Source organism: Cynocephalus volans, chromosome 11, assembly GCF_027409185.1.
Source record: "Cynocephalus volans isolate mCynVol1 chromosome 11, mCynVol1.pri, whole genome shotgun sequence".
NCBI lineage: Eukaryota > Metazoa > Chordata > Mammalia > Dermoptera > Cynocephalidae > Cynocephalus > Cynocephalus volans.
In genome coordinates, this window is record NC_084470.1 from 128,989,153 (window position 1) to 129,016,965 (window position 27,813).

General features: G+C 36.9%; 1 protein-coding gene across 1 annotated transcript in view; it reads left to right on the top strand.

Annotated features, from left to right (window-relative positions):
* The first annotated feature begins 415 nt into the window (after positions 1 to 415).
* Positions 416 to 27,813, top strand: part of LOC134391191 (complement factor H-related protein 3-like) — a 59,700-nt gene continuing 32,302 nt past the window's right edge. Inside the window, exons 1-4 of the mRNA XM_063115157.1 lie at positions 416 to 528; positions 21,465 to 21,638; positions 25,336 to 25,530; positions 25,987 to 26,163. Coding sequence (XP_062971227.1) covers positions 471 to 528; positions 21,465 to 21,638; positions 25,336 to 25,530; positions 25,987 to 26,163 — 604 coding nt within the window. The 5' untranslated portion in view covers positions 416 to 470. The remainder of the gene's footprint in view (positions 529 to 21,464; positions 21,639 to 25,335; positions 25,531 to 25,986; positions 26,164 to 27,813) is intronic.

A 27,813-nucleotide genomic window follows, 5' to 3' on the forward strand; every position in this document is an offset into this window, starting at 1 on the left:
TTACTTAAAACATCATGTGTCTCAGCTGCTAAAATATTTACTCCAGGCATTCAGAGGCTCCTGTAAATGCTTTTAAAAAGAGCTTCCATTATTGAAGAGCTCTTTATTGAAGTCTGAATAATTGGAGGGTTTATGAAGTCCAGGGAATATCCCCAGCTGCTGTTTTGCACACTTCAAGAATCTAAACGTGTTCCAGGGAGAACACGCCTGGGTTTATAAGAACAATCAAACAGCAGATAACAGCATGAACTTTCAGTGGGAGTACAGTCAGAAGCGGGTCAAACTCTAGCACTGCTGGAGCTGGTAGTGGATTTTTTTGTTGTTTACTTTGCAAAAGTTTCTGATGGGTGGGGCATTCAACTTCGTTTTAGAGAAAATACTTTCCTGCATTAATCACAATTTTTAGCAGAGGAGAACTGGATGCTGTGAGCAGTGTTAGCTAGTAAATATATCCCTAAAATATCCCCAAAATGAAACTTCCAGCAAAGATTATTTGGCTTACGTTATGGGCTGTTTGTGTAGGAGAAGGTAAGATTAAAAGAGGAAGACTTGTTTTGTATAACTATTTTATGAAACATTTGCTAAAATTGCTTTTCTTGGTGATAATACAAGTTTGGTCTATAAACTGTTTTAGTTACTATTTTGTAGCTTAGCATTTGAGTGATTTAGACATTGTTACATTTAAAATATATAAGTATTTGAATGACACATCTGAGTATTCATTATAACTTTATTTAATGAAAAATCTAAAAATATGTTAAATAATGTTTTAAAAACTAATCTGGCACAATCATTTCTCTTGCTATTATCACAAAATGTAACTTAGCTTTTTTTTTTGCTTAGAAGTTTCACAAACTGCTTTATGTGAAAGTATTAAGTATGTGAATATACATAGTCAATAAAAACTTTCAAATCATGTAATGATAGGATTTATTTTGGATATAATTTTAACTCTCATAAAGAAAAATTTATTTGTCATTTACAACTGGTAGTGTCATGGCCTTAAATGTATTGTAGACAGGCATCATCTGCACTATCAGAATGAAAATATTATGTCAATTTGAAAGAAAATTGAATATATAAGACTTGCAACATCTAAATTGTTCAATAGGATTTTTTTCCCTGTAGTTGTATGTAAGATATACTCTCAGAGAGCAGTCTTTTGGTGTAGTGAATATGAACGTAAGGGTTTTTTTCTGGTATCAGTAAGACAATTTCTGGATTCATAATTAAATTTAATTCTAACACTGCTTCTCAATAAATTAAAAAGATTATTATTAGAAGTGTGCTTTCCTAGTTCATGATAGGTAACCAGTTATGTGACAGATATTTGATCAACATTTTTAAACCAAATAATTTACCTGTCATTCATAATTTTCCAAAACTTTTCACTAAGTCAACAAACTTTGATTGATTGCCTGCAGCATAGCCTGTAGGCGCTGAAGAATGTGAGGAAATAACACAAAACCTCTGTCCTTGAAAGTCTTACAATTTAGAAAATAAAGAAAGATTTTCAAAGTTATATCCTTTAGTAATATTTTAAAAATTTTATTCAAATGTGCTTAATGCTTTTTTGTTAGATTGAGCCTTTATTCAGTTATATTTAATAAAATGTTATAGCATGATTTTTAGCTTGTAAACCTTATATTCAGACACTTTTTAAACGAGCTAGATAATCATTTTCTTACATATATAAATATTACAATTAGTATTTTAAAATAAAGCATTGTTTTACTGGCAAAGAGTTTGAAATAATGTTAATGTTACCAATCATATCAAATATCTTTTTTTTACATAAAGGTTTTTGTCTTTTATTACTTTATGGGAATGCTTTTAATGTTTCACTATTTATATACAGTTTGCTGAGGTTTTATGTAGGTATCACTTGTAAGGGAGATTTCTTCTATTTCTGGCTAATTTTTAAAAATGAAGAATCGATGCCAAGTTTAAATGTTTAAATGGTTACAAAGTGGAAATTGAAACATTATTAAAATACTGTGTAGCAAAGTATATGTGATACTTTAAAATAGTATTTTAAACTCTTCATTTACATAATTAATTCCAGTTTACTTGTTTTACTTCTATTTTATTTTTCATCAATGTCTGCTTTAATGTGATATCAATTTCTGCTAGTGCCATACTGTGTTAGTCAGTTTTTGTTGCTTATTACAAAATACACTGAGCTGAGTCATTTACAAGAAAACAAAATTTATTGTTTACAGTTTCAGAGGCTAGGAAGTCCAAAGTCCAGGGAACACATCTGGTGAGACTCTGGTGGTGGCGCCAGTGACCTAGGGGTCTCACATGGCAGAAAATGGCAGAGCAGCAAGAGTGATCTTCCCTCAGGCACTCTCCTTTTAAAGCCCTCAGAACCAGGCCCCTGACCACCATTATTAATCCACTCGCTATGGCATGGTCCTACAATCTAATCACTTCTTCAAGGCTCCACCTTTCAATTACTATAATAGGATTCCCCACCGTCAACAGTTACAGCGGGGATTACGCCTCAGTGAAGCTTGAGAACATTCAATCTTACAGCATTCTGCCCCTGATCCTCCCCCAAATTCATATCCTTTTCACACACAAATACATTCATACCATGCCCCAAATCTTAACGTGTTTCATTTCAAAAGTCCAAAGATCAAAGTCCCATTTGCAAATTCAAAACAAGTTATCTACTTCCAGGATACAATGGTGGGAAAAACACAGGGTACATGTTCCTGTGCGAAAAGGGAGAAACAGGCCAAAAGAAAGGTGTAATAGGTCCCAAACAAGTCCAAAACCCAGCAGGGCAGGCATTGAATACTACAGCTGGTGAATCACACACCTTGACCCTGTCTTTGGCATCCTCTGCACCATGGTGTGGGGGTTGTGTCCCCAAGGCCACAGGCTGCTCCACTCCTATGGCTTTCTTGGTCTCAGGTGATGCTTTAGCTCTCACTGACTGGCATTGCATGCTGGTAGCTCCACAAGTCTGGGGGCTCCATGGTTCCATGGCTCCACTGTGCATGGCCTTGGTGGGTTTTTTCTTCTGCCACTCTGACCCCATATTTCTGCTCAGCATTGCTCCAGTCAAGGCTCTATGCAGTGACTCCACCCCTGTGACAGATCTCTTCCTGGGCCCCCAGGCTTTCCATAAATATCCTTTGAAATCAGTGTGGAGGTTCTCAAGCCTCCACAGCTTTAGCATTCTGCAAGCCTGCAGGCTTAACAGCATGTGGATGCCGCCAAGGCTTCTGGCTTGTGTTTTCCAAAGCTGTGAGTCCACCTACCCCTGGGGCCAATTTAGCCCTGGCTGGAGCAGCCAAGCAGCTGGGGTGCTGGTGCTGGAAGCAGCTTCTCAAGGTGGCCCTGGGCAGCAAGCCTGTAGAGGGAGCCTCAGTCCTGTCCCCTGAGACCATTCTATCTCCCTAGCCTTCTGGGCATATAATGAAAGATTTCAGGGCCTTTCTCCCATTGTCTTGGGTATTAGCACCTGGCTGTCGCATAGTCCTGCTAATATCTTTAGCAACCAGTTCCTCTGCTGAACCATTGGATTTTTCTTCTGCTCTGCTTCTCTACCATATGGCCAGGCTGCAAATTTTCCAAATCTTTATGCTTTGCTTCCCTTTTAATTATATATTCTGGCATTGCCTCATGCTTTTGCTGCCATAACTCAGCATAGGCTGTTTTAAAAGTGGACATGAAGCTTCCTTAAAGCTCTGCTGCTTAGAAATTTCTTCCACCAGATACCCCGGGTCAGCACCTTGAAGTCCCACATTACATAAAGCTTTTGGATATGAACAGAATGCAGCCAAGTTGCTTGGCAGTTCATAGCAAGGGTGATCTTTGCCCCAGTTTCTAATAAGTCCCTTCTCATTTACATCTGAGATCTTCTCAGTATGGCCTTTACTGTCCATATTTCTATCAGCATTCTGCTCATCACCGTTTATTCAGTCTCTAAAACTTTCCAAACTTTCCCTGGTTTTCTTGTCTTCTAAACTCTCACCACAATCTAGGTTTTCTCTAACCTATGCCTCCAAATTCCTCCAGCCTCTCCTCAACACCCAGCTCCAAAGTTGCTTCCACATTTTCAAGTATTTGTTATAAGCAACTTCTCACTCCTTGTACCAATTTTCTGTATTAGTCCATTTCTGTTACTTATAACAAAATACCTGAACTGTGTAATTTATAAAAAAACAAAATTTATTGCTTACAGTTTCAGAGGCTAGGAAGTCCAGAGTCCAGGGAACACATCTGGTGAGAGTTTTGGTGGTGGCAACAGTGACCCAGGGGTCTCACATGGCAGAAAATTGCAGAGCAGAGAGCGTGATCGTTCCCTCATGCACTCTCCTTTGAAAGCCCTCAGAACCACTTCCCTGACCACCATTATTAATCCATTCACTTGGGCATGGTCCGACAATCTAATCACCTCTTCAAGACCCCACTTTTCCATTACCGTAATAAGATTCCCCACCCTCAACAGTTACAGTGGGGATTAATCCTCACTAAGGTTGGGGGGGAGCACCCAATCTGTGGCAAGCTCTATAGATGATGTAGTGAAAATGGCTGTAAACTGGCTATTTCCTTACAGAAAAAGCACAGCTTTGGTGTTTAAAGCAATGCTTAGGTCAGCCTCATAATTTCATAAAAACACATATAATGCACTAGACTTTAGAGAAAAATTTTTGTACATTTTCAGTGGATATGGAAGTTTTATTTTATTCCTTGTTTGCTAAATAACCTCTGAAGCTAAACTAGTTTGCAATGTCAATAAATTCCACCAGTCTAACATACCTAACAGAATTTTACTCATCAGAGTAGGCATCATTAATATTCATGTATAATTCAGTATTTGCCTCTGTTTTTATATTCACATTGAACACCGAATACCAAATTGAGAAACTGAGATGACTGTTTAAAATACTATCACTACCTGCTTTACTCAACTAGACATAACATTTTAGCATTTCCTAAATTGCTTCTGCCCTGTTAAGAGTGAACATTCTTTACAGTGTGCTCTTCATCACTAAAGAAAACTAATAGTGTTGCAGGGGACCCTAAGCATTTTTAATTGTTGAGCCTTTCCCTTTTCCGCTTGAGAAACTGTTTTAGAATCTTTGTGCTCCACTGGAAACTCGAGCCCCTGCTGGCCTCTTGCGCCCACCTTCTGTGAGATAACAGCAGTCTCACATCCCTCCCCCAGGGGCCAGACGCAAATTAGGCTCCTAAAGTGTCCAACAGACTGTGTCCCATAAACAGCCAATCCAAATTAGCAGGACAGCATCCCTCATTTACATAAGAGGACTTGAATGAGAACCTTGGAGGGAGAAGGGTGGGAATTTAGGCCGTATAAGGGGGTCGTCTCTTTTGTTATGGGAGACACTGGCTTGGGAGTTTTCTGCCCTCCAGTGTCCTCCTTGCTTGCAAGCAATAAAGCGCTATAACACTGAACAGAGAGCTGCAACACTAAAATAAAGAGCTATAAAACTACAACTGATGCCGGTCTTGGATTCCTCTGTGCGTTCGCCCCACAACAATAGCCAACAAGAATTTATAAAACCAGCTTTCTATTTGTTTTCCCTTTTTATTAAATTGGGGACCAAGTAGTACATTTTCAGTGTGATGTGTCATCCACATTCACATGCCTAGTTTTGTAAGAACAATGGTTGCTTCCTTTTTGTTTTGGTCATGGCTCAGGAAGTCACCACAGGCTATTAAGAATTAGGTCTTATTTACAAGGCGTTTAAAATAACAGTTCCTCGAGCATACCAAATAGTTTCAGCCTTTTTGGAATATGTTATGACCAAGATTTTCAAGTAGATATTTTATTTATTTATTTACTTGGATTATTTTTATTTTACACTTGAAACATAATTGATTATACATATTTATGGGTTATAGAGGTGACTGTCAGCATTTGTGTACAATATGTTAAGACCAAATCAATATTATTAGAATGTTCCTCATTACAAATGTTTCATCCAGTTTGAATTGATTTTGGTATATGGTGAGAGGTATGGGTCTAGTATTATTCTTCTACATATAGATGTCCAATTTTCCCTGCACCATTTATTGAAGAGGCTGTCTTTTCTCCAGTGTATGTTCTTGGCACCTTTGTTGAAGACCAGTTGGCTGTAAGTACCTGGTTGAAGTCTGGGTTCTCCATTCTGTTCCATTGGTCCACATGTCTGTTTTTATGCCAGTACCATCCTGTTTTGGCTATTAGAGCTTTGTAGTATAAATCAGTCAGGTAATGTTATGCCTCCAGTTTTTTTTTTTTAGCTCAGGATTGCTTTTGCTAATTGGGGTCTTTTGTTGTTCCATATGAATATTAGGATTTTTTTTTTTTCTATTTCTGTGAAGATGTCATTTGTATTCTGATGGGGATTGCAAAGAATATTTAGATTGCTTGGGGTAGTATGAATATTTTCACAATGTTAATTCTAATCCAAGGGCATGGATGTCTTTTCATCTATTTGTGTCCCCTTTAGTTTCTTTCAACAGCAGTTTGTAGTTCTCATTGGAGAGATCTTTCACTTTTTTGGTTAGATTGATTCCCAGGGTTTTTTGTTTGTTTGTTTTTTGGATTTTTTTTTTTTTGTGTGTGTGTGTGTGTGTATGTGTGTGTGACTCTTATAAATGAGCTAGCTTTCTTTACTTATTTTTCTGCTAGTTCATTATTGGAGTATAAAAACAGTACTGTCTTTTCATGTTGATTTTTTGTCTTGCAACTTTACTAAAATTGTTTATCAACTCTAATAATTGTTTTGTAGAGTATTTAGGCTTTTCTCTATATAGGATTATGTTATTTGCAACAGGGACAATTTGACTTTGTCTTTTCCAATCTGGATATCCTTTATTTCTTTCTCTTGCCTTATTGTGCTGGCTTGTACTTCCAATAGTGTGTTAAATAGGAGTTGCAAGGGTGGGCATCCTTGTGTTATTCCTATTCTTAAGGGAAAAGCTTTCATCTTTTCCTCACTCAGGATGATACTGTTGGTGGGTTTGTTATATATATGGCTTTTATTGTGTTGAGGCACTTTCCTTCTATATCTAGTTTGCTAAGTCTTTATCATGAAGTGATGTTAAATTTTGTCAAATGCATCTATTGCATTTGTTCTTGATTTTGTTAATGTGTCACATTTATTGATTTGCATGTGTTGAACCATCCTTGCATCCCTGGGATGAATCCCACTTGATCATGGTGTATAATTCTTTTGATGTGTTGCTGTATTCTATTTGCTAATATTTTATTGAGTATTTTTGCATCTATGTTTATCAAAGACATCGATTCACTTGTTGTTTTATTTATTTTTTGTATCTTTGTCTGGTTTTGTATCAGGGTGATGTTGGCTTCATAGAATGAGTTTGATAGAATGGCCTGTTTCAATTCTTTGGAACAGTTTGAAGAGAATTGATATTAATTTCTCTTTAAAGTTCTGGTAGAAATCAGCAGTAAAGCCATCCAGTCCTGGGCTTTTCTTTGTTGGGAAACTGCTGATTACTGCTTCAATCTCATTGCTTTTTATTGCTCTGTTTAGATTTTCTTTGTCTTCTTGGATCAGTCTTGGCAGTTTGTATGTGTCCAGAAATTTATCCATTTCTCCCAGGTTTTCAAATTTGTTGGCATGTAGTTGTTTGTAATAGTCTCTAATGATTCTTTGTTTTTCTGTTGCATTGATTGTAATGTCTCCTTTTTCGTTTTTGATATTTGTTATTTGGGTCTTCTCTCTTCTTTTTTAGTTACCCTAGATAACTGTTTGTCTATTTTTTTATCTTCTCAAAAAACCAACTTTCCTTTCATTGATCTTTTGTATCATTTTTTGAGTGTTTATTTCATTTAGTTCTTCTTGGATCTTAATGATTTCTTTCTACCTACTAATTTTGAGATTATATTGTTTGTTTTTCTAGTTCTTGGATGTATAGCATTAGGTTATTTATTTGAAATCTTTCTGTTCTCTTAATGTAAGTGCTTATTGCAATAAAATTCCCTATTAGGACTACTTTTGCTGTATCCTACAGGTTTTGTTATTATGTATATTTATTTTCATTAGTTTCAATTTTTTTTCATTTCTTTTTAAATTTCATCTTTGACTCATAGGTCATTCAGGAGCGTGCTGTTTAATTTCCATGTGTTTGTACAGTTTCCAGAGTTTCACTTGTTATTAGTTTCTAGTTTTAATCTGTTGTTGTCTGAAAAGATACTTGAAATAATTTCAATTTTGAAAAATTTGTTTAGGCTTGATTTGTGGCCTAAAGTGTGGTCTATCTTGGAGAATGTTCCATATGTTGACGAGAAGAATGTATATTCTGTAGTTGTTGGATGAAATAGTCTGTAGATATCTGCCAAGCCCAATTGGTCTAAAGTGTGTTTTAAATGGAGTGTTTTTCTTTCAATTTGTTGCCTAGATGATCTGTCCAATGTTGAGAGAAGGGTGTTCAGGCCTTCAACTATTTTTGCATTTGACTTTATCTCTTTGTTTAGATCTAATAGTGTGTGCTTTAGCATTACATATCTGGGTCCTCTCATGTTGGGTGCATATATATTTATGATCGCTATGTCTTCCTGCTGGATAGATCCCTTTATCATTATATAATAGCCTTTTTTGTCTCTTTTTATGGTTTTTGGTTTAAATTGCATTTTATCCAATATAAGAATAACTTATCCTGTTCACTTTTTATTTTCATTTAAGTGATATATCTTTTTCCATTCCTTCATTATTAGTCTGCATGTTTCTTTACAGTTGAGGTGAGTAGACAGCATATGTTTGGTTCCAGCATTTTAATCCAATCAGATACTCTTTCTTTTCAGTGAAAATTTAATTTATTTACATTTAGTGCTGTTATCAAAAGGTATTGTCTTACTCCTGGCATTTTATTGATTTTCATTTGGATGTTTTAAATATCTTTTGTTTCTTTCTTTCCTTTTTATTGTTTGTCATTGTTGTTTTTGGTTTTTTGAGGTTGTAAGATACAGTTTCTCTTTCATTCTTGTTTGCTATTTTGTTCCATCATGGGTATTGTTCTTTCTTGTGTATTTATGGTAGTGATTATTGTTTTATGGATTCCAGATACAGGACTGCCTTGAGGATTTCTTTTAGGTCAGGTTGTGTGGTGGTGAACTCCTGTAGCTTTTATTTGTCTGGGAAACACACCACTTTTTCTTCATTTCTGAAGTTTAGCTTTGCTTGGTATAGTATTCTTGGTTGGCAGTCTTTTTGGTTTTTTTTTTTTTTTCCTTTCAATATTTTGAATATATCATCACATTCTCTTTTGTCCTGAGCAGTTTCTGTTGAGAAGTCTGCTGTTAGTCTGATGAGGACTTCCTGATAGGTGACTTGATGCTTTTCTTTTGGTGTTTTTAGGATTCTCTCTTTGCCTTTGAGTTTTGCCAGTTTGACTATAATGTGTCTTTGTACAAAGAGAGGACATTTTTGGATTGAATCTGTTTGGTGATCTTTGAGCCTCCTGAATCTGAAGGTACTTGTCTCTTCCTATACCTTGGACGTTTCCCACTATCCTTTCATTGCATATGTTCTTAATTCCTTCTCCTTTCTCCTCCCCTTCTGGAACACCCATGATTCAGATGATGTGCAGTTAAGGCTTTCTGCTATCTCTTTTAGATTTTCTTCTTTTTTTAAAATTCCTGTTTTCTTATTTTTTGTCTTCTTGCATTATTTCAGAAAAACTGTCTTCAAGTCTACAATTCTTTCTGTTTGCTCTATTCTGCTGCCTAAACTCTCAGTTTTGTTTTTTATTTCATTGAATCAATGATTTCTAGCACATTCATTTATAAAGTATTAATCTCTGTAAATTTTCTACTTAATATCCTGTATAGTTTAGTCCAGTTCATTGTGTTGTCTGATGGTGTCTTCTTGTATCTCACTGAGTTTCCATGATTGTTACTTGGAATTTCTTTTCCATCATTTCAAGGGTTTCCTGCTTTATTGGGTCTAGTACTTGAGAGTTATTGAATTCCTTTGGTGGATTCATATTTTTTTGTTTGTTCCTATTTCTAGTATCTCTACATTGATGTCTAGTCATCTGGCAGAGCTGATGCTTTTTCTATTACTCTAGAGTTGGTGTTGAGAAGACAGACTCCTGTAGATGTGTTTTATATTAACCACTGAGTAGCTGTTTTACTATTGGTTCCAGGTAGACACAGTGGTGTAGTCTCTGCTTGGGTACTTTGGCTGTATTCATTGTTGGAGTTGCATGTGAGTGCCTCCATGGCCTAGGCACTTGGGCACTTAAAGATTCATTGATGATGTATTGATGCTGTGTTCGGTCATCAAGGATGTGGGAGAGATGTTGAATTCTTGGGAGAAACACCTGGGTAACCTGTCACTCTTTGGTTTCGGTAGGTGACCCTGGGCCAGCTTGTTGGCCACCTGGCTAGCCTCCCACGACCCTGATAGTTTCACTGTGAATTTTCTTCCTTACTTTAGCTATCTTGCGTTTCTGCACCCTCAAGGTGTTCTACGTGTGTCTCCCTCCAGATCAAGGGAGTCATGTGGGCTGCCCATGTAACTCTCACCCCGAGGTGTGCTACTGTGAGAGGTAACATAATACCCCATGTGGGCTTGTCCAATGGGTTGCATGTCTACGCTTGCTCACCTCCTCCCTGGGCTCTCCTGGTGACTCTTCTTGTTCAGCTGAGTGGTCTGCAGTTTTCCTGAACAGAGGGACTGGCTGCTATGGCTGCTTTTGTGGTGGTTGGCTGTCCTTATGGTGGCAACTTTGGCAGTGGCTTTGGTGGGCTCCAGCTGTATCCCTCATGTCTATGGTGTCCTCGGTGGCAGTGGGCTTGTCTGGAGGAGGCACCAGCAGCGCTGGCAGCTGCAACTGTCTCCCTAATGTCTGCAGTGTCCTTTGTGGTAGCAAGGTTTCCTGAGAGGGAGGGAAGGAAACCTCGATACCATTTGTGATCTACTCATACACTATGATGACAGCCATATCTAGTCCTTAGAAGGACTAAGAGACACGAAGTCCAGCACACAACCAAGGTGGGGCAGAGGAATTAGGCTTCACTATTTGGAAAGAAGAGTGTTGAAAGACATGTTATTTTTGAAAATCATTACATTAGCAAAATGCCATTCAAGTCAAGAGAGGATTTTATTTCTGGGATGGTTCTTTTGCCATTTTTCAAGTTTTTTCTGCCTCTACAGTCATATTCCTTTTCTTTCTATCTGGCAGTACATTGTAAAGGTGTACCACACTTAAACTGGATATTCTATGAAAAAAAACCATAATGATACAAATAATTGGTCAATGACCCCAATGTTAATTTCAGGCATAAATTCAGTCCCTAAGAGAGGAAGCTATTATCAGTATGAAACAAATGTACAAGAGAATTATAAGAAAAAAAATTAATGATTTTATAGTTGGCTGTGATTCTGCAGATCAGTCCAAATGTGTCTAGGCCAACCGAGGCCCAGGTATATCTAGATTTCAACAACCTATTTCACAATGGACCTTCTAGGGTTCTTGAGGATGAAATAAAGAAATTGACGGGTTAGATGGTTTATCAGTTTATAATTTCATTAAATAACCTTATCTGTTTACCAGATGCATTATTTATTTGTGTCATCAATAAATACTTCATTATTTATTTGTGTCATCAAATAATTTAATGGTGTAAGGAAAATGCAGTACAAATTCACAACTGGAATGATACAGGATGTTGATAGTTGATAGTGAATCTGCATTAGGACATATTTATCATTTGAAAGGAATTCTTTGTCCCAGATTGAATCAAATAAGAGAATTTAACTGTGATCCTGGCCTTGGGTCAGAGAAATTAGCTGCCCAAGTACAGACAGATTAACAACAGTTACAAAACTTAGTGACTATTTTAATCAGTTTTAAGATCAGTTTGAGTCAACATTATGATGGAACCAACTTGACTGGCCACGACCCGCATGGGTAGAAATGTAGGAAGCTGAATGAGTCTGTTCTAAGTTCTGCTGATCTCAGTGCTTACCAGACTCTACGTGGAATACTGTATTTACTTCAAAAACCACTTTGTAAAAGAAATGCAAATTCAAATATGTGCAAATGAGAGAGAATAGTGAAAGGGCTCAGGCCTGTGGTAGTAATGATACCTACTTTCAATAATGCCTCCTTTTTGTAGCTTTTGAAAAGAAATCTCAGTGGACTTTTTTATTTTGTTCATACTCTGTGAGACACCATAATGAGGTAGATAACCACGCTGATTCTAAAATCGACCACTAGGTTTCAAGTCTGTGCTTTACAATTTAATGGGAAATTTAATTCAGTTAAAACTCAGTTTCTGCAAATTCAGGCTCCAACTTGCCCGAGGCAGAATTATCGATAAATGATACCCAACCTGATGAAATTTGTAAAATCCAAAGGTAAGTAAAATATATTCCAAAGTTTTACAATATGGTGGGGAAAAATATTGAATGTCACCTAAAAGGAATGAGACAAAACGAACATTTTAATTTCAAAATTGGATGCTTCATGAAAGTGAGGAATAAAATCTATGAATTATGATGTATGGATCATAGGCCAAGAAACTACACCTAGAGAGTGATCATTCACTATTCTTTGTTAAAGAAACATATTCAGAATAAAAAGGATTCAAAGTTTTCAATTCACATAACAAGTGTGCAGAAACTAAATATTTCTCTAATCAAACAAAAAAGAAAGTAAATTTAAGGAAGATGAAGATAATAAGGGATATTGGGTGTGTGTTTGTGTGTGTTGGGATTCTTTTTTAACACGTTACACAAGATTTCTTAAAATAGAATTGTATATGAAGTCTCCAAGATGGCGGCGGCTGCGGTGGCTGGCGCGGAGTAGCTGAGGTGGAAAAGGCGGCCACTGGGCCTCAGGCAGCCGGGAAACTTGTGGACCTTCCTCTGGCCATCTCTTAAGGGAGGACTGCTGCTGCTGGCCAGTCGTGGGGGCTGACTGCCACTTGGCCCCCGGCAGGAGAGGCTGCCTCATTTACAGGCAACAGCTTTGAAGTGTGGAGCAGGAAAAGAACTGTTTCTTAGCTGCAAAAGCGAGTCTCTAAACAGGGAACATGGCGCCAGGGCTGCTGTGGATGCAGCCAGGATCCCGGAGGCCGGGGCCGCGCTGAAGGCTGCCAGCTGCCCTATTCAGGATTCAAGGTTTCAGGCCGGCATTAAAGAAGATTCCTGGGAGCGCCCGAGCCGCGCCGCAGGACCAACTGAACAGCCCGAGGCGGCAGTGGCCGAGAAGGGGGAAGGCGACAAACCAGAGGCAGAGAGTGAGCGCCCAACCTGGCACAGCCCTGTGAGTGACCCTGGCCCAGCCCTGCTCGGGGGGCTGACGCCCACCCGGCTTCCGCCTGCATCACCAGGTCACTCACCACCCCGGGCCTGCCTCCATTTTCCCAGGTGCTGGCAGCTCTGCCCGGCTCGGCCCCTCACTGAGCCTTCCCACTTGCTAGGCCCGGCGCAGGGCTTTCCAGAGCCTGTGGGCCGGCCTCCCCTCCCACTCCCTCCATGGTTCTCTGGCAGGGCTGGTGGCGTGGGGCATCCCAGACCAGTGTCGGGAGGGCAAGGAAGTACGGGCGGGCCGACTGTCACTCCAACACACCCTGGACTCTGGCCCGCGGTAAACTTCCTGTTACTGGGAGGCAGATACCATCTCTGCAGCCACCAGTTCAGAAAAAAGCCTAACCAATTTCTGGTTGGGAATAGTGTGGTAGGAGAGTTCCCAGGTCCGCTTGAACCTGCCGGAGAGCTGGCTGCAGGCAGACGCTAGATTCGGTCCATGCCGGGGGGATACAAAGGTGAACAAGTCCCGAGAAAGATCTACACAGTGCTACAAAGGCACCCAGAGTGACCGGTCGTCTGTGCCTACCAGAAACCTGGTAGACTTCCTGGGCGAGGCAGTGCTGAGCAGGGTCTTGAAGGCCCAGCTGATAGACGAGGGTTGCAGAAGACATGTCCAGGGCCAGCACAGTGCACACAGAGTGGGGAGACGTGCGGCCAGGGAGGCGGAGACTCGACAGAAACCACACACCCTGTGGGGTTGCCACTGCACGATCCAACAGCCTGGGCCAGAGCACATGGAACAGGGAGAAGTCCTGCACAGGAAGTGAAAGCTCAACAGAGATCACATACCCTGTGGTACGTGATCCACCAGCCCAGCAGAGTCCAAGCTGACCAGAAAGGTGGCTCCCCAGAGAGGCCCAAGACCCAAGGCAACCACACACACAAGGCACTAAAGACCAACTGAGCAGTCACGGAGGGAGCCATACGAAATTGGCAACCACAGCAACATCCTAGTTAGCCATTAGTCTCAAACCGGTGGACTGTGAAACCCCCTGCCACAATGAATAAACACACAAAAAAAGATACCAGAAATACAAAAAGTCAAGAAAGTACACCACCAAAAGTTAATAAATCGCAAACTCTAGATCCTATAGAACAAGAAGCCCTTGAAATGACTGACAAGGAATTTCGAGTGATAATTCTAAGGAAACTGAATGATATACAAAAAATCTCAGCTAGACATCATGATGAAATGAGGAAAAGTATACAGGATCTGAAAGAGGAAATGTACAAGGAAATCAATGTCCTGAAAAAAAATGTAACAGAACTTGCTGAACTGAAAAAGTTATTCAACGAAATAAAAAACACAACGGAGAGTTTAACCAGCAGGCTTGCGGAAGTTGAAGAGAGAACCTCTGAACTTGAAGATGGGCTGTTTGAAATAACACAAGCAGACAAAAAGAAAGAAAAAAAAATCAAAGACTTTGAAGAAAATCTGAGAGAGATATCAGACAACCTTAAGCACTCAAATATCAGAGTCATGGGTATTCCAGAAGGGGAGGAAAATGGAGATAGCATTGAAAACATATTCAACAAAATAGTGGCAGAAAACTGCCCAGGTATAGGAAAAATCACAGATCTTCAGATCCAGGAAGCTCAATGATCTCCAAATGTATTCAACCCAAAAAGGCCTTCTCCAAGACATGTTATAGTCAAATTGGCAAAACTCAGAGACAAAGAGAGAATCTTAAAAGCTGCAAGAGAGAAGTGTCACATCACCTATAAGGGAGCCCCACTCAAGCTAACATCAGACTTTTCATCACAAACCCTAAAAGCTAGAAAGGAATGGGATGATATATTCAAAATACTAAAAGACAAAGATTGCCAGCCAAGAATACTCTACCCTGCAAGGCTATCCTTCCGAAATGAAGGGCAAATAGTATATTTGTCAGACAAACAAAAAATGCGGGAGTTCACTACCACATGACCACCCTTACAAGAAATCCTCAAGGGAGTACTGGGTTTGGTTCCTGAAAAATAACTACCACTGCCTTAAAAACCGAAGAAAAATCAAAAACCACTAGTATAATAAAAATGGCATTCATGAAGAGAAAACAAGCTAACAAAAACACTATCTACAACCTAAGGAACCAACAAACAAAGAAACCAAACAATAAATCAGAAAGCAAGGAACAAAAGACACATAAGACAACAAAACAACTAATAAAATGCTAGGAATAAATCAACACCTTTCAATAACAACTCTTAATGTAAAAGGCTTAAATTCCCCAATCAAAAGACACAGACTGGCTGACTGGATTAAAAAGGAGGACCTAACTATATGCTGCCTACAAGAGTCCCACCTCCCCCATAAAGATTCACATAGACTAAGAGTGAAAGGATGGAAAAAGATTTACCATGCAAACAGAAAAGAAAAACGAGCTGGAGTAGCTATTCTTATATCTGACAAAATAGACTTTAAACTAAAAACCATAAAAAGAGACAAGGAGGGACACTACTTAATGATAAAAGGACTGATCCATCAAGAAGACATAACAATCATAAATATGTACGCACCCAATGTTGGAGCAGCCAGATTTATAAAACAAACTCTATTAGACCTAAAGAAGGAAATAGACACTAATACCATAATAGCAGGGGACCTGAACACCCCACTGTCAATATTAGACAGATCATCTAGGCAAAGAATCAGTAGAGAAACACAAGATCTAAACAAGACTCTAGACCAATTGGAATTGGCAGCTATCTACAGAACATTCCACCCAACAACCTCAGAATATTCATTTTTCTCATCAGCACATGGATCATTCTCCAGGATAGATCACATATTAGGCCACAAATCAAGTCTCAATAAATTCAAAAAAATTGGAATTATCCCATGTATCTTCTCAGACCACAATGGATTAAAACTAGAAATTAATAACAAACGAAACTCTGGGAACTCTACAAACACATGGAAATTAAACAGCATTCTACTTAATGACATATGGGTCCAAGAAGAAATCAAGCAGGAAATCAAAAAATTTATTGAAACTAATGAAAACAACGATACATCATACCAAACCTGTGGGATACTGCAAAAGCAGTATTAAGGGGGAAATTTATTGCATTACATGCTCACTTCAGAAGAATGGAAAGATGGCAAGTGAACAACCTAACACTTCACCTTAAAGAACTAGAAAAACAAGAACAATCCAAACCTAAAGTTAGCAGATGGAAAGAAATCATTAAGATCAGAGCAGAACTGAATGAAATTGAAAACCAAAAAACAATACAAAAGATCAATGAATCAAAAAGTTGGTTTTTTGAAAAGATAAAAAAAATTGACAAACCATTAGCATGGCTAACAAAAAAAAGAAGAGAGAAGACTCAAATAACAAAAATTAGAAATGAAAAAGGTGATATTACAACTGATTCATCTGAAATACAAGGAATCATTCAAGACTACTATAAACAACTATACGCCAACAAATTTGAAAATCTGGAGGAAACGGATAAATTTCTGGACACACACAACCTCCGAAAACTGAACCATGAAGATGTAGAAAATTTGAACAGACCAATAACAATAAAGGAGATTGAAGCTGTTATCAGAAGGCTCCCAACAAAGAAAAGCCCAGTGCCAGATGGATTCACAGCAGAATTTTGCCAAACATTCAAAGAGGTATTGACACCGATTCTTTACAAACTATTCCAAAAGATTGAAACGGACGCAAATCTCCCAAACTCATTCTATGAAGCAACCATCATCCTGATACCAAAACCAGGTAAAGATATAACCAAAAAAGAAAACTACAGGCCGATATTCTTGATGAATATAGATGCAGAAATCCTCACTAAAATACTAGCAAACAGAATACAGCGACACATACATAAAATTATTCACCACGATCAAGTGGGATTCATCCCAGGGATGCAAGGTTGGCTCAACATACGCAAATCAATAAATGTGATACACCATATTAATAAACTCAAACACAAGGACCATATATGATCATCTCTATAGATGCTGAAAAAGCATTTGATAAAGTTCAGCACTCATTCAGGATAAAGACTCTCTATAAGTTAGGTATAGAGGGAAAGTGTCTCAACATAATTAAAGCCATAGTTGACAAACCCACTGCCAATATCATCCTGAATGGGGAAAAGCTGTAAGCTTTTCCTTTAAGAACAGGAAGTAGACAAGGATGCCCACTCTCACCACTCCTATTCAACATAGTATTGGAAGTACTAGCCAGAGCAATCAGAGAAGAGAAGGAAATAAAGGGCATCCAGATTGGAAAAGATGAAGTCAAACTGTCCCTGTTTGCAGATGACATGATCCTATATATCAAACAGCCTAAAACCTCTACAAAAAAACTCTTGGAATTGATAAATGATTTCAGCACAGTAGCAGGATACAAAATCAACACACAAAAATCAGTAGCATTTCTTTTCTCCAATAGTGAACATGCAGAAGGAGAAATCAAGAAAGCCTGCCCATTTACAATAGCCACCAAAAAAAATAAAATACTTAGGAATTGAGTTAACCAAGGAGCTAAAAAACTCTATAATGAGAACTACAAACCACTGCTGAGAGAAATTAGAGAGGATACAAGAAGATGGAAATATATCCCATGCTCTTGGATTGGAAGAATCAACAAAGTGAAAATGTCCATACTACCCAAAGTGATAAACAAATTCAATGCAATCCCCATCAAAATTCCAAAGACATTTTTCTCAGAAATGGAAAAAACTATTCAGACATTTATATGGAACAATAAAAGACCACGCATAGCCAAAGCAATGCTGAGCAAAAAAAATAAAGCTGGAGGCATAACACTATCTGACTTTAAGCTATACTACAAAGCTATAATAACTAAAACAGTATGGTACTGGCATAAAAACAGACAAACTGACCAATGGAATAGAATAGAGAATCCAGAAATCAACCCACACACTTACTGCCATCTGATCTTTGACAAAGGCACCAAGCCTATTCACTGGGGAAGGGACTGCCTCTTCAGCAAATGGTGCTGGGATAACTGGATATCCATATGCAGGAGAATGAAACTAGATCCATACCTCTCACCGTATACTAAAATCAACTCAAAATGGATTAAGGATTTAAATATACACCCTGAGACAATAAAACTTCTTAAAGAAAACATAGGAGAAACACTTCAGGAAATAGGACTGGACACAGACTTCATGAATACGACCCCAAAAGCATGGGCAACCGAAGGAAAAATAAACAAGTGGGATTATATCAAACTAAAAAGCTTCTGCACAGCAAAAGAAACAATTAACAGAGGTAAAAGACAACCAACAGAGTGGGAGAAAATATTTGCAAAATATACATCTGACAAAGGATTAATATCCAGAATATATAAGGAACTCAAACAACTTTACAAGAAGAAAACAAGCAACCCAATTAAAAAATGGGCAAAAGAGCTAAGTAGGCATTTCTCTAAGGAAGATATACAAATGGCCAACAGACATATGAAAAAATGCTCAACATCACTCAGCATCCGGGAAATGTAAATCAAAACCACACTGAGATACCATCTCATCCCAGTTAGGATGGCTAAAATCCAAAAGACTCTGAACGATAAATGCTGGCGAGGTTGCGGAGAAAAAGGAATTCTCATCCATTGTTGGTGGGACTGCAAAATGGTGCAGCCTCTATGGAAAATGGTATGGAGGTTCCTCAAACAATTGCAGATAGATCTACCATACGACCCAGCTATCCCACTGTTGGGAATATACCCAGAGGAATGGAAATCATCAAGTCGAAGGTATACCTGTTCCCCAATATTCATCACAGCACTCTTTACAATAGCCAAGAGTTGGATCCAGCCCAAATGTCCATCATCAGATGAGTGGATATGGAAAATGTGGTACATCTATACAATGGAATACTACTCAGCTATAAAAACGAATGAAATACTTCCATTTGCAACAACATGGATGGACCTTGAGAGAATTATATTAAGTGAAACAAGTCAGGCACAGAAAGAGAAATACCACATGTTCTCACTTATTGGTAGGAGCTAAAAATTAATATATAAATTCACACACACACACACACAAAAAAAAAGAAAAAAAAACCGGGGCGGGGGGGAAGAAGATATAACAACCACAATTACTTGAAGTTGATAGGACAAGTAAACAGAAAGGACATTGTTGGGGGGGAGGGTGGAGGGAGGAGGGAGGGAGGTTTTGGTGATGGGGAGCAATAATCAGCCAAAATGTATATCAACAAAATAAAATTAAAAAAAAAAAATCCATGATGTACAAAACACCATACTTTTAAATAAAGGCAGGATCCAAAAAAAAAAAAAAAAAAAAAAGCAAAAAAAATAGAATTGTATTTCTTGAAATAACTGATAGTGTTTTAGTATTAAAAGTACCAGTTTGTCTCTGAATAATCTCATAAAAAGATGATGTTATTTTCAATGTTATTTTTCTCTGTTGTATAATCAAATCGAAGGAAAATTTCACTTCTCTCTTTCCTATGCTGTCACCAGTAAATAGAAAAAAAAAACCTAATAATTTAATCTAAAGCAAAACTGAAACAAAAAAAGATGCATCTCACTACATTGGGTTGGACTGAATAGAAAAGCAGGTCTCTGATTTCAGATGAGAACGAAAAAGAAAGAAAAGGAAACATGAGCTGAGTAGTAAAATCATCACCTTTGTCTCTCAACCAGGAAGCTCATTTCATCAGCCAGGGCTAGGATATGTGTACTCAGAAAATATCGTTAAAGGTCTGACAATCTTCCTCCTGGAGAATTTTCATGCAAGCTTATATATCATGTGACCCACAAGACATCTTCACTAGCAGAGACCTCCTTCCATACCATAGTCATCTGAGTTCTATAATTTTTCTCATCCTAGAAACCCTAAAGGAATAAGTGTAATTATGCAAAGAGAATAATTCATTGGTTAAACAATTAATCTCTAATATGCTATTCGTTAAGGGAAAACATTATTTATACTGTTTTTGTTTTTTATTGCAAGAGAAACCTTGTGATTTTCTGCAAATAAAACATGGAAACCTATATTTGGGAAATGGAATAGGAAGTAAACACAGGGCATATAAATGGATTTCAGGCAATGCCAAATATCCACTACAGGTTTCTAGTCCAAAATACAATATGGCATCAGTATTGGTGGTGATGTGACTTTCCTACAATACTGAATATGGATGGTATTTTATTTAAAAAAGAATACTGAGCATTGATGCATTCGGGAGATATAGCAGAGTTGATGGAAAGGCATGAGAAGGAGCTTTGTAAATTAGAAAAGACAGGGTCAAAGAATGGCAAACGGCAGCTTCTAGGTCACATGCAGCCTGCCGCCTTTTGTAAGCAAACTTTCATTGGGACACGTGCATGATTGTTGGTTCATGTGTTGCTTATGGCGACTTTTGTGCTACCGTGGCAGAGCTGAGTCGTTGGGACAGAGATCTCTACCAAGCCCTTTACAGAACAGGTTTTCAAAACCCTGCACTAGGTTATCCTGTTACAGTAAAAAGTCATATTGTAATATCTCAGTAAGCTAAAGTTTATTTCCTGCTCGTGCTCACTTCCAATGTAGGTAAGAAAGGATTCTGGACATTCCAGTAATTTTAAGAATAAGATGAGAGAGACGTTTCCTCTCCATGTGCTTCTTTAATCACTGCAGCTGTCAGAAAGAGACCTAAAAATGCACACGATGTCTTTTAAAACTTCCTCCCAAAAGTGAAAGATTCACATGACATTACCCCAAGCAATCACATGGCCACGTTTACTTCAAGGGGAGGAATGTGCAGTCCTATCAATTGTCTGGAAGGAAGAGACTGAATATTTATAAACAGTCCTTAAGAGAAAAGAGAAAAAAAGAAGTCAACAAAGTGAAAGGAATATTTGAAATTCTATATTGGGGTCATTGCCAGGTAAGAAATATCATGAAGCATGTGATGGCTTTGGAGAAAGAGGGATTAAGCGCTCAGGAGGCACAAATACGTCAGCTGAGAAAAGAGTGAAAGGAAGTATGAGTGACAGAGCAGGGAGGACATGAGCATGTGCTCATTTAAATGTCACTTTGTGCTGTGCCAAGGACAAATAAAGTCAACCTTTTAATTTTCATACATACTTGATGAATTTTAATGGGTACCGAGTTCTACATTATTCACACATCCTTGTTTTTCTTTTTTTTTTCCTTCAGAAACAACATGCAAACCTCCTTATATTCCAAATGGTTTTTACTCACCTGAAAAGAGTAAATACAGAACTCAAGATGAAATCAGATACCAGTGTAAAGATGGTTTTTATCCTTCAACCCAGGGAAATACAGCAAAATGCACAAAGATTGGCTGGGTACCTGCTCCAAGATGTAGCTGTAAGTTTCATTCATATCTTGACCTACTTCTGAATTCTGAAATTACTTTCACTTAAACACATAAAAAATGGGGACACAATAAAACCAAATATTTGTCTTATTGTGTATGTAAACTAGAACCTTTAGAAGCATTCTTTACTTTTCAAAGTAGCCAGTTCTAAGTAATATAAGAAATACATTTTTGTAAACTAAAAAAAAGTCTTTGCTACTCTAATCTAAATGTGTGTGTGTGTGTTTGTGTGTGTATGAATGAATATGTTTCTAATTAATAAAATTCTTCCAATATCTGAATTAAAACATTAGGTATGAACAGTGCCATCTAACACATAGTATATTGGTTATTTATTGCACCAAACCTTTACTATCTTCCAGTTTCTATGAGTCAGGAATTTGGGAGAGGCTTAGCTGGGTACTTTGAGTCAGACTGTCTTCTTTGTTGAAGCCAAGATGATGGCCCAGGCCACAGTCATCTGAAGGCTTAGCTGGCTGGGAGATCTGCTTTCAACAAGGCTCACTCACATGGCTTTTGTGAGGAGGCCCCAGGTCCTTAGCACATGAGCCTCTCCCTGGGTTGATGGAATGGCAGCTGACTTTCTCCAGGGCTGGTGATCTGAGAGGGAGGGAAGAAACCTCGATACCATTTGTGATCTACTCACACACTGTTACTTCAGCCATATCCAGTCCTCGGAAGTAAGGCAGTACGTCTAGCACAAACCCAAGGGATGGGGAGTGTAGGAATTAGTGTGGAAGGAAGAGAGTTGAAAAACTTGTGTAGTTTTTGAAAACAATTACATGTAGCAAAATGCCATTCAAGTCAAGAGAGTGTTTTATTTCTGGGATGTTTTCTTTGCCCTTTTTCAATTTTTTTCTGTCTCTACAGTCATATTCCTTTTCTTTCTATCTGGCAGTACATTGTAAAGGTGTACCACACTTAAACTGGATATTCTATGAAAGAAAAACATAATGATACAAATAACTGATCAATGACCTTAATGTTAATTTCAGGCATAATTTCAGTCCCTGAGAGGAGGCCATTATCAGTATGAAACAAATTTCAATGTACATAAGAATTATAAGAAAAATATTTAATGATTTTATAGTTGGCTATGATTCTGCAGATCAGTCCAAATGTATCTGGACCAACCGAGGCCCAGCTATATCTAGATTTCCACAAGCTATTTCCCAATGGACCTTTTGGGGTGCTTGAGGATGAGATAAAGTAATTGACAGGTTAGATGGTTTATCAGTTTATAATTTCATTAAATAACCTTATCTGTTTATCAGATGCATTATTTATTTGTGTAATCAAAAAGGTTAATGGGTTAGGGGAAATGCAGTACAAATTCACAACTGGAATGATGCAGGGATGTTGATAGTGAATCTGCATTAGGACATATTTATCATTTGAAAAGAATCCTTTGTCCTAGATTGAATCAAATAAGAGAATTTAACTGTGATCCTGGCCTTGGGTCAGAGAGATTAGCTGCTCAAGTACAGACAGATTAGCAACAGTTACAAAACTTAGTGACTATTTTAATCAGTTTTAAGATCAGTTTGAGTCAACATTATGATGGAACCACCTTGACTACTAACAGGCCACGACCCGCATGGGTAGAAGTGTAGGAAGCTGAATGAGTCTGTTCTAAGTTCTGCTGATCTCAGTGCTTACCAGACTCTACGTGGAATACTGTATTTACTTCAAAAACCACTTTGTAAAAGAAATGCAAATTCAAATATGTGCAAATGAGAGAGAAGAATAGTGAAAGGGCTCAGGCCTGTGGTAGTAATGATACCTACTTTCAATAATGCCTCCTTTTTGTAGCTTTTGAAAAGAAATCTCAGTGGACTGTTTTATTTTGTTCATACTCTGTGAAACACCATAATGAGGTAGATAACCACGCTGATTCTAAAATCGACCACTAGGTTTCAAGTCTGTGCTTTACAATTTAATGGGAAATTTAATTCAGTTAAAACTCAGTTTCTGCAAATTCAGGCTCAAACTTGCCTAAGGCAGAATTATCGATAAATGATACCCAACCTGATGAAATTTGTAAAATCCAAAGGTAAGTGAAAAATATTCCAAAGTTTTACAACATGGTGGGGACAAATATTGAATGTTACCTGAAAGGAATGAGACAAAACAAACATTTTAATTTCAAAATTGGATGCTTCATGAAAGTGAGGAATAAAATCTATGAATTATGATGTATGGATCATAGGCCAAGAAACTACACCTAGAGAGTGATCATTCACTATTCTTTGTTAAAGAAACATATTCAGAATAAAAAGGATTCAAATTTTTTAATTCACATAACGAGTGTGTAGAAACTAATTTAAGTATTTATATTTCTCTAATCAAGTAAAAAAGTGAATCAGTGAATTTAAGGAAGATGAAGACAAGAAGGGATACTGGGTGTGTGCTTGCGTGTGTTGGGATTCTTCTTAACGCGTTACACAAGGTTTCTTAAAATAGGATTGTATTTCTTGAAAAAACACTAGTACTATTTTGGTATTAAAAGTACTAGATTATCTCTAGGTAATCTCATAAAAAGAGCAAACTTTCTGAGAAATGTTATGTATAAACCTGTTAATATAATAAACCAAATACCACTTAAACATATCTCTCAAAATAATTCTCTATCTAAGAATAAATCAGTCAAATGTAATTATATTGTACCTAACTTGAAAATATTTTAGACACCTAAAAAACTCCTTTTTTCAATTAAAATAGAAATAAATGTTTATTATAATCTTAGCTATTTGAATATTAAGAAATATTTCTATAGTTACCCCGTTTTTGCCCTTGTGTCAATTATCTATAACCTGCTTATTTAGCGAAAATCATAAACATGATACACTATTATTAACTATAGTTCTCATGTGAGATGACTATGTTAAGTTGTTCCACTATAGTAATCATTTTACTATATATATGTATCTTATAATATCATGTTGTATACCTTAAATTTACAAAATACAATTAATTTTAATTAATAAATAAAATATACCTGGAATACTAATATATATATATATATATATATATATATATATATATATATATATATATATATATATATTTCTGGTTCATTTCTGTGGTTAAATAAAGAATGAAAAACTTACCTCAATGACTAGTTTGAGACCTTAATTAGCAACGTTATTTTTCTGTGTGGTATAATCAAATCGAAGGAAAATTTAGTTCCCCTGTTTCCTATGCTGTCTCCAGTAAGTAGAAGGAAAAAAGCCTAATAATGATTTAATCTAAAACAAAACAAAAACAAAAGAATGCATCTCACTACATTGGGTTGGACTGAATAGAAAAGCAGGGCTCTGATTTCAGATGAGAACGAAAAAGAAAGAAAAGGAAACATGAGCTGAGTAGTAAAATCAGCACCTTTGTCTCTCAACCAGGAAGCTCATTTCATCAACCAGGGCTAGGATATGTGTACTCAGAAAATATCGTTAAAGGTCTGACAATCTTCCTCCTGGAGAATTTTCGTGCAAGTTTATGTATCATGTGGCCCACAAGACATCTTCACTAGCAGAGACCTCCTCACATACTTCAGTCATCTGAGTTCTATAATTTTTCTCATCCTAGAAGCCCTAAGAGAATATAATTCATTGATTAAATAATTCATCTCTAATATGATTTTCATTAAGGGTAAACATTATTTATACTCTTTTTGCTTTTTATTGCAAGTTAAACCTTGTGATTTTATGCAAATAAAACACGGAAGGCTATATAATGAAGAGCGATATAGACCATACTTTCCAGTACCTGTAGGAAAGTATTTTTATTATCACTGTGATCAAAATTTTGTGACATCTTCAGGAAGCTACTGGGATATTATTCATTGCACACAAGAAGGATGGTCACCAGCGGTACCATGTCGCAGTAAGTAAACCTCCTTACAATTATACATGTATAAAACGTCCAAAGGGTGGAGAGAGAAGAACACATGAGTGATTGCAATTAAGCCTTGTATGACTAAATTAGTGCCAGGGACGTGGTGGATGAGCAAAAAGACCCAGACAGCTGTTTCAGAATTTTTTTCCACGAGGAGCTCTTCTTCAAAATCCCATGAGAAATTGAGGTAGAGACTTACAGGAATACCTATGTCATTTACACGTATTTTAATTATAAAAACTAAAGCTCTGTAATATTGAATACTGATTTTTTTCTTTTTAAAAAACACTTCATCTGGTAGTACCTTTAATCTTTCTCATTATATGCTATTTTTGGGTGTTTATGCATTCTTACTTAGATATTGTAAAGGCAATTTTTAATCTACTATTTTGACCATGTTAATGTTTTTCATTTTTTTAAATTTATCATTTTTATGGTCCTTAGGACAATGTACTTTCAGTTATGTGGAGAATGGACATAAACCAAGGTACGAAAGAAAATATCTACAAGGTGAATCTGTGCAAGTCACCTGCTATCGTGGCTACAGTCTTCCGGAGGAGCAGACCACAGTGACATGTACCGAGAATGACTGGTCCCCTCCTCCCAGGTGCATCCGTGTCAGTGAGTAAACGTGCTCGGAAACCCCACTGTGTTCATGACTTGCCCAGACTCATCTGTATTAACGGGAAAAATGCTTATATCAGATTCGCGTTTTGCCAATGGACTTATTTGGTTTTTTTTTTTCAAGTTTGTATAAATGATACATGAATATCTTGATAAGTGTATATCAAAATAAGTGCACCTATCAAAAGCTATTAGTCAAGAATACAGCAAAAGAATGTGAACACAATATGCAGTTGCTGGTGAATTGTCATATTAATATGTTCATAAATCACTTAATCATTTGACTCAAAATCATTATAAAATTACAGTTTAAAATCGAAAATAAATACAATGATAACCAAAAATATCATTCATATATTCAAATATTGTTATAACATTTTTACAGTAAAGCTATTTGTCTCTGAGTTTCTCTAGGATATAACAATTAGGAATGGGTTCTCTGGGACATTGTGCATGTTCTATTTAGAAGGTTTCCTGTAGTGGTTGGACCAATAGACATTCATCTCAGCAGTTGCTTCTTGTTGTAGATCCTTGTTAGTGATGGGTGATGTCACATTTTAATATTTACAGACTGAGAGGCTATAAAATATTACAGCATTTTAGTGATAGTTTGCATTTCTTTTATTATTAATTGAGTTTAGCAGATATGTTCATCGGTTAATTGTGAGTTAATTAATCTACAAAATGCAGTTTCATGTTTTTCTTAATTTCCTTTTTTGGGGTTTTGATATTTATTTGTTGGAATCTTAGTAATTCTGAATATTAATTCCACCTAATTTCAGTTATATGTATTGCAAATGCTTTCTTTTCTGTGACTAGTACTTTTCTTTAATAATTATTAACAGAAGTTGCCCCTTTTACTAAAATTTATCAATTTTTAGTTTCATGATTAAAGTAATATTTCTATTCTTTAGGAACATAGATACATTATACTGTAATTTATTTTAAAATGTTATAAAGTTTTGTCTTTCCTTTCAATATTTTTAACTCATTTTGCATTGATTTTTATGCATGATAATAATTGGATTTCCTTTTTAAAAAGTATAGAATCGAACATTTTTCCAGCCATCTGTCATTGCACTTTTCTCCTCTATCATAAATTTATATAAACTGAGTATTATTGACTACTCTATTCTGCACTATTAGTAAGCAATTTTTACTTACTAATTAGTAAAAATACAGTGTTCTAGTAACCCTCTATCTTAATAACTGTAGATTTATAGGAAGTATGGAAATCTAATTATGATCTTTCATCCTAATCTTTTTTCTTTATCTCTTTTTGGTGGTTGGGGAGCAGGGGTTTGGGGCTTTTATCCGACATATACATTTTAAATCAGTTTATCATGTTCCTTTTAATAGCCCTGTTTAGATTTTTATTGGAATTACCTAGGATCTTCAAAACAATTTATAAAAAGTTCACAACTTTTAGATATTGAGTCTTCCTATTCATGAATGGTTATACTTCTGAATGCATTTAGGTCTTTCTGAATACCTACCAACTCTTCTATTAGACATTTTTGCTGATGAGAAGCTTTTAGCTTTTGTGAGCTCTGTTTCTTGACCATAACACGTGTATTATTTATTTAAGTTCTAAGAATTTTCTTTTTATCTTGGTATTTTGAAATTTCACAAGATCAATATTATTCA